This window comes from Protomyctophum bolini (assembly GCF_963924005.1).
Source record: "Protomyctophum bolini genome assembly, chromosome: 19".
Lineage (NCBI taxonomy): Eukaryota > Metazoa > Chordata > Actinopteri > Myctophiformes > Myctophidae > Protomyctophum > Protomyctophum bolini.
Genome location: NC_137880.1, coordinates 4,647,745 through 4,656,036, shown reverse-complemented (window position 1 = coordinate 4,656,036; position 8,292 = coordinate 4,647,745). Strand labels below are relative to the sequence as shown.

Below are 8,292 nucleotides of genomic sequence, written 5' to 3'. Positions count from 1 at the left end.
GAAATGGCGGATCTACAATATGGGGCCGATAACATTAAAATCTGCTCATTTAAACAGTCCCTGAAGTTCTGCGGTTGTTTTTTTTACGCTACCGATTATGTCGTGCATGTCTATTGAGAACCACTGATAGAGGGCATTTGTATAGAATCGGCCCCAGGTCTTAACCGATCTGGGCAGGAACCCCTTTTGGTGTTTTAAAGCATTATGTTACACTTTAGCTATTGAAAGATAGTATAGATCTACAAGGTGCCGCGCTTCGAGCTTGTAGATCTGCTATTTTTTTAAAGTCTTGAAAACGTGGCGCAAATCTTTTGAATGTATATTCTTTCAGAGCCAACGTTTTGAACTCAAACTCTTTGCTTCCGCGGGGGAGTCCCTGGAACAACATATTATCAGATGGGGGGTCGGCGGCCAATTACATATAATTTGTGGGGTCCTTGACATGAAATTGCTTGAGAACCACCGATATAGACACATCGGGTTTTCAGAAAACTGTCGGTCTAAATGGGTTAAAAATAACTCTAAGCGCATGAGAAGGACAACACAGGATGGTGGTTCTCACCGTGAGGTCCAGGGACCCCCAGGGGGTCCTTGGAAGGGATGGCAGGGGGTCCTGCATGCTACTGTATACATGATTGATGGCCGGGAACCAAATGGACCCCTACAAGACCGCCTGTTCTATTTGTACACTCTCAGGGTTCAATTCACACAATTTCACATGTGCGATCACGCTCACGAGCACAAAACATGTCATGTCATTACCATAAGTGGCCTACTGTCGATTAAATTAATTAATCCTCTTAAAGGGATATTTCAACATCTACTCTGGCTTTTGTGAGTACCCGGGACAGTTGTTATTTTTTTCTAAATCTTCTTTAGAGTAGACATTTGATCTATACATTTGTATTAGCGCTTTTGTAGATTTGCTATTTTCACTAGTGTGGGCCCCGGTGGCGAAACTACCGTACTAATGTCTCTTTTAGGTCTCCACCTGAAAGGTTTAAAACACCATTTCCTTTCCTTTGTTTTGTATTTATTATTTATTTTCTGTAATATTTATTATAATTGTATTATGGTTAGTCGATAAATAAAAGGGGCGGTTTTCCAATGAGTTATATACCTGTACCTGTCATGGCTATTTGTTCACTATTGTGAGGTTTATTGTATTATATGACTAATCGAGTTTCAACTGTGATTTACTCTGTAATGGTAGTCTATATTTTGATACGTATAATGGGCACCAAGTCATATCAAAACAATGTTCTTGGGGATGTGTTTTTATCAAAACTTTGTTTTTCTTCATAACTGGTTTTTGAGATACATGCATGAATAGACAAGGTACTGGTCGGACTACAGTATGTAAACAGGGTCAAAATATGCGTTGGAATGTCTAATTTTACCATAAAAAAAAATACTGCTTTTTCATGACTGGCTACTTATATATGGCTAAATATCCACAGTGGTACATGTGAGAAACTTTTTTATTTATTTTTATTGAACTAGACAACTCACTCTTTAAAATGAGATATGGCATGGGTATAGAACTTCAAACGTGATTAACACATCCTAGAAACAGTACAGAACTGTAAATGCATTTTCCTGGAAGCAGACAAGTCAAGCTTTCTCCGAAGGTCTTTCATTGTCGCACATTCAACAACAGAGAATTTTAAATAAATCATTCAAAAAGTGCAATCTGCCATACTACCAACCACAGTGATTTGACCAGAATCTGTTAATATCAGAATACTGATATATTATTGATTTCAGCTGTTACAATTCCAAACATGCAAACATGTTATTGTGTTCTGTTATGTCCAATGTATTTGTATTTAGTTCATAAAGTTAACATTTGGGCATTTGAAATTAAATTAAAAAAAATGTTCCAATTGGAAAAATAGCAAAAAGAAATCTGGAAATTCCAATTATAATATAGCAAGAATAGCTGATCTACAAGCTCATCAACGTGTCACACGGCGACACGCTTTGAGCCTGTAGATCTGCTATTTTGACTATGTAATATGCAATGTGGCCCTCTGGAGTGAGTGTGGAAATATAGTGGCCCTCGGCCTCTACATTGTCAAAGTTGCCCACCCCTGATCCAGAGAGCGTTGCAAGTGGGTCAGAGCAATCAAGAACCCGAAGTACAGCGACAACACGCTAATCGTGGAGCTACAAGCTCTACAAGCTCAAAACGTGTCACAGTGCGACGCGTTTTGAGCTTGTAGATCTGGTATTATTGCTACGACCAGTATATGCCAACACAAGCAGCCAACACAGAACAGTTCTGTCTTCCAAGGCTGTAAGATTGCTTAACAAGCCTAAATGAACAATGGACTTTTTAATGGTATTACGGCCTTTATGTATGCTGATCTGATCTATTTAAAACCTTTTAGACTTAGTAGGCCTATCGTTGTTTATTCACTGTTTTTATTTGTGTATTGTGGAGCATCACCCAACCTACGTTTTTCACAATGCATGTATATACTTGTCTGCGACAATAAACATCTTGAATCTTGGCCCTCTGGAGTGAGAGTGTAACTATAGTGTCCCTCTCCATCGTCAAAGTCGCCCACCCCTGATCTAACTTAACGCAATAAAACTTGTCTAACTTGTCCTTGGCAGTCATTGAGTTCTAATATTCCCTCAAAAAACGTGACGGAAGTAACAAAAAACTAAACAAAAACAGACAAACGGAAAGTCCCACTTCTCCTTCACGAACGTTTCCTGAAGTAAGTTCTCTTTCCATGACATCTTTTTGTCCCTGCATTTCATGGGAGGAATTCGCAGTCGGCTCGCTGTTTTTCATCTCCAAGATAATAAATATATATTTTATTCCCACGTCACATTTGTGTAAATCTCAAGGCGCTAAGCAAAAGCATTTGTGTAGAACAAATACCTAAGAAACAGAAACCTAGAAGTAAAACCATGGAGCAAAACAATGCTTTGTTGAAAAGGAAGGTGTTTAGGTCTTTAGTATAGTTTAAAATAATCTAAAGACAAACAATGGGAAGGGGGCGGCCGAGCAGAAAATGGGAAGGGGGGGGGCAGCCGAGCAGAGTCCCGGTCGCCCCTGGGGGGGGGGGGGTTCAACATCCACTGGAAAGCACAGGCAGCAAAGCGCACCACAGCTATCTCCCGTCGCTGACTGATTAGACGCTTTTTACCGCCTACGGTTTCCACCGGTTATTCCCAACGTGGCGGGCCTATTGCCACTCTTCTTCGTCCTTTGCTGCGGCGTCGTCATGGCCGCCATCTCCCAGCGCACGTTGTGCGGGAGCCCCGACTGCTTCAGGCCGTGGCGGACGACCGCCAGCTTGCACAGCGTCTTCAGGCTGGGACGGAAGTCCAGGACGTGCAGGTCGTGCTTGTTGAAGAGCACCACCCGGTCGCTGCCTGCACCGACCGGGCAGCAGCACATCCAGCCGCGGCCCTGGGACTGGGACGGGCCGCCGACGTCGTCGTCCCCCCCGTTGGGCCGGACCTTCCTCCAGGAGGACTCCGCCGGGCTGAACCGCCACAGGTCGGCGAAGTACCGGCCCCAGTCGCTGCCGCCGAACACGTAGAGCTCCCCGTCGTGGGTGAACGCCGAGTGACCGAAGCGTCCCTCCGGACGAGGGGTCCCTGCGGCGGCGGCGGGCGTCGTCGCCTCCAGCCAGCGGCGGCGCTTTGTGTCGAACGCTCTGACGTGGCCGTAGCACTCGCCGTGGTCCCCGAGGCCGCCGAACACAAACACCGTCGTCCCGACGGCGGAGGAGGAGTGGAGCGACGAGACGGGCGGCGGGGTTCCCGCGGCGGCGCTGATCGAAGACCAGACCATGGCGGCCGTGTCCAGCGCGTGCATGCTGTTCGTCTGCCCGCCCCGCCGGGTGGTCCCGCCGTAGACGTACATGGCCGTCCCCACGGCGCACGCCGAGTGGTTGCCCCGCGCCTCCGGAACCCTCCCGGACGCCGCGAGCCGGGACCACCGGTGCCCGTCGACGTCGAACGCGTACAGCGCGCTGTGGTACCGCCACTCGCCCGCGACACTGGTGCTGCAACCGCCCCAGACGTAGACCGTGGCGGCGACGAGCACGGCCGAGTAGCCCTCGTGTATGGAGGGAGCCACCGGGGGCCGCTGGTTGCCCGGGAGCTGCAGCCGCTTCCAGCGCAGGGAGACCGTGTTGAAGACGTGCACCTCGTTCTGCATCGTCGTCGTAGTCGTCGCGAGCCTGCCGCTGCTGCTGCGGAACCCTCCGAACGAGTACACGTCCGGTCCCACCGCCACAGCAACGTGATATATGTTGACCGGAGCTCCTCCTTTCAGGTGAGCCGTCCACGACAGCATGCCGCCGCCCGAACTGCTACGTCCGCTGCGCCCCGCCGCCGCGGACGTGAGGAGGACCCCCCCGGGCGGCCTTCTTCCGCGCGACGTCGGAGGTCCTAGTCGGCGTTGCGTAGTGTTCACGCACGCATCCCGGGTCCTGGGACGGAGATGCTGCTGGCTTCCGGGTGTTTCCGGATGCGCTGAAAACATACACAAGGCCTCGACGCGCGCACACGGAAACCGGGGAGAATCAAAAGGACGACGCGACGAACAACCAGCAACAGAGAACGGTCACACAGGCTGGTCTTGAATAGTCTCTCGGGCTCGTTAGCCAACTAGGCACGGCCGACACCAGCAGGCGAGTCTGCGCTAATGCAGAGGAGGGGAGACACTGGGTAAAGTCACGAGAGAACACGAGGCAGGGCGGGGCACAGTGTTGCACATGGGATGATGGTGGCTGTGGATCATTACAAATAACTTTCTAAGTCTTGCGTGTAAAATAAAATCAAACAATATCTCCACACTGACGATTATATTGGTCCTAGCGGCCAGAGCGTCACAGGATGCTTGGCCAAACCGTGGCAGCCATTAGCCAATCAGGTAAGCCTGCACCTGTTGACCATTATAGCCAATGATTGGGTTGGATTGGGGGTCAAATCGACTAATGATTCCCGAGCGTGGGCCGGCGCACGCTGCGGCTCACCGCTCCAAGAGATGGGTCACAGCGTGCCTTTAAGTAGCATTACCAGACTGTTGACTCTCACAATTTCCAAATGCTTCATCATACAGTCTGGACCAACAAGAGCTATCTATCTATCTATATAGCATTCCTTACTCAGCTCATGCGGGGGCTACAGTTCCAGACTCTCTATATAGCGTCCGGAGATTGTGGAATAGTTGGTCTGGTTACGCGAGACTATAGCCTTTAAGTGGATCCAGATCCATATCATTCATGTGTCTTTATAAGAGGCGCAGGAAGCTGTTATCTCCATAAACAACAACAACATCCAGAGGGCTGCATGCATTGCGGTTTATTATCAGGCACATCTATCTATCTCCATTCATCGTATTCATCACATCCAGATTGTCATTGTTCATTTCCCAAGATAAGCCCGGGTCGTTCCACCTCCATCTTGTTTCCTATACAACACAATGCTAATGGGGGGAGAGAGAGAGAGAGAGAGAGAGAGAGAGAGAGAGACCATATGCATCCATCCAGGTCTAAGAGGGTGTGGTTCCACTGAAAAATTGGCCATTCATAGCGCCTCTCAAAAGGTTTGTCCTACACAAACATTGAATTGCCATTGACAATAATAAATGGACAATTATATGTCTTAGTGTAAACACAAACATTGCGTATTCACAAACATTGATATCGTTGAGCTGTCGGGAGCAAACCAGCTAACTCCACACCCTTTACGTCTGTGTGTTGTTTAAGTAGTAAAAAGCGCTTCGGACGAAACATCTTAACTCCATTGGACCCTCAAAAGGCCTGCTAAAACAGCTAAAACTCCACCACCTCTCCACCTCTCATGGAAGTAATTGACTTCACGCGGGTGTGATTTTTCCCATAGAGATTAACACAAATGTGTATATCAATTATTTTAAGCCTAGAATCAAGCCTTCCAGGATCCTGGTGAGGCATGACCATAAAAACTCTGATTCTGTGAAAAAATAAATGAAAATTAAAACCACTAAACAAAGAGTTTTCTTTTTTTAATGTAATATAATAATTAAATAGCCCCCCCCCCCCCCCCCCCCCCCCACAGAATCAATATAGGGGGTTCCAAATGGACCCTTAGAAGTCTGCAACTCAGAGAGTGCAGTGTTGATTTTGTCGACTAAAACTAAGACGAAAAATGTTCGTCGACTACCTTTTTCCACTGACGAAAACGAAATGAAAACAAAATAAAAACTAAGCTATGATGACTAAAACTAAGACTAAATATACGGACAATTTCGTCAACAAATAAAAACTAGACTAAAATGTTAGCAAGGGACTAAACAAGGCCCGCCAAAATACATTTTGTTCGATTAAATCAACCGTAGATTTAGTCGACTAAAATCTCATGACATTTAGTCGAGCAAAACTAAACTAACACTAACACATTCCAGGTGACTATACACAATGTGACTGTAATGAAACTAAACTAAATGAAAATGTTTCAAGAGACTAAAACTATATAAAAAAAGAAAATGTGCTGCCAAAAACAACACTGGTCCATCTGGTTCCATTTGTACACTCGCAAGGTGTGTTCAAACCTGAAGATAATATACCTGATTACCTGTAGGCCTGTTTGTTTCCAGTCTCTTCAATCACTTCACTTTGGTTCGCGCAGGTCAGCGTTGGTTTAACCCATTAAGACCTGAAGACGATTCTACAAATGACTTGCTGGAAAGAGTAGTACGTTGCGCATCAAAAAACATAGGATGTAGCCTCCCTACACTTTCCTCACTTTATTCCACCAGAATAATTAGGAAGGCAAATAAAATCATTGCAGACAACTCCCATCCTGCACATCACCTCTTCAATCTCCTCCCATCAGGCAGGAGATATAGAAGTATCCAGAGCTCAACATGTCGCTTCAGGGATAGCACTTACCCCGTAGCCATTTGACATCTGAATATATGCATATAGCATGTAACTGCCTATGCAGCTGGTTTTTGTATTGTATTGTCCTTCTTGTTTGTGTATCTATGGTTGTCTGTATATGTTGAGTACGAACCAAGACATATTCCTATCAACTTGTTGACATGGCAAATAAATTATTGAATTGAATTGACTTCTAAATCATGACAGTTTTCTGAAAAACCCCTATGTTTCTACGGCAGTGGTGCTCAAACCTCTTTCATGTCAAGGACCCCCAGAATGATCTGCATTTGGCCGCGGACCCCCATTTGAAAATATACCCCCAGAAGCAAAAGATTTGAGTTAAAAAGCGTTCGCTGTGAAAGAATATACATTCAAAGATGTGCGCCACATTTTCACAATAAAATAAAATAAATAGCAGATCTACAAGCTCGTATAGCTTGTACAAGCTTGTAGATCTGCTATTTTCCCAATAGCTAAAGTATAACATGATGCTTAAAAACACCAATTTAAGCGGTTCCCGGCCCCAGAATGTGAAAAGTCCCCTCGCTCGCGCCGCCGCGCCGATTATAGCTGTAAACACAGTCATCTAACTTTGGGAGTGCGGGGCTGGCGGTCAATGATGACTGATGAGTGGTGCATGAAATACTGTTTGTTGTTGTTGTTGTTTGTTGTTGGGGAAACAGTGTATATCGGTTTAAATCCTCCAACAACACAAACAACTTAAAAAAAACAAAAACGCAGATCCCTTTAAACGGTTAAGCCGGGCTCAGACAATGCAGGGCCTTTTAGAGTCTTCCATGATTTTGTTTTTCAGAAATGTGGTATAGCATCATCACACAAACAGGATAATCCTGTCAGATAATCTCCACTGTGATCATGGCTCGAATGGGGAAGGGTCCCGGACCGTGACCCTCGATCACCCCCCCGATTATGTTGTAGGCGTGAGCTTGCAACCTTAACCCATTTTGGACTGAGGTCGATAAAAAAGGGCTTCTAAATCCTATCATTTTTCTGAAAACCCCCATGTTTCTATGTCAGTGGTGATCAACCTTTTTCATGTCAAGGACCCCCAGAATTATCTCTATTGGGCCACGGACGGACCCCCAGCTCAAAATTATGTAGTTCCAGGCACCTCCCCAGAAGCCAATATTTTAGTTAAAAATGTTCGCTCTGAAATATATATTCAAAGATTTGCGCCACATTTTCACGACTTTTCAAAAAATAGCAGACCTATACAAGCTCGTAGCGGGCCACTCGGTGGCGCGCCATGAGCTTGTAGATCTGCTATTTTTCAATAGCTAAAGTAGAACAGAATGGGTTAAAGCTCTGATTATGCTTAATCTCATGTTAACCTCACCCCACGTGGAACTCCCCCAAGGACCCCTAGGGATCATTT

General features: G+C 46.1%; 1 protein-coding gene across 1 annotated transcript; it reads right to left on the bottom strand.

Annotated features, from left to right (window-relative positions):
• Window positions 1–3,160: 3,160 nt before the first annotated feature.
• LOC308334128 (kelch domain-containing protein 3-like) lies at window positions 3,161–4,324 on the bottom strand (the record flags this gene model as incomplete). Its single annotated transcript, XM_080790714.1, has 1 exon — window positions 3,161–4,324. One exon carries the CDS (start codon window positions 4,322–4,324, stop codon window positions 3,161–3,163), a length of 1,164 nt encoding a protein of 387 aa, XP_080646840.1.
• Between the last annotated feature and the right edge of the window lie 3,968 nt (window positions 4,325–8,292).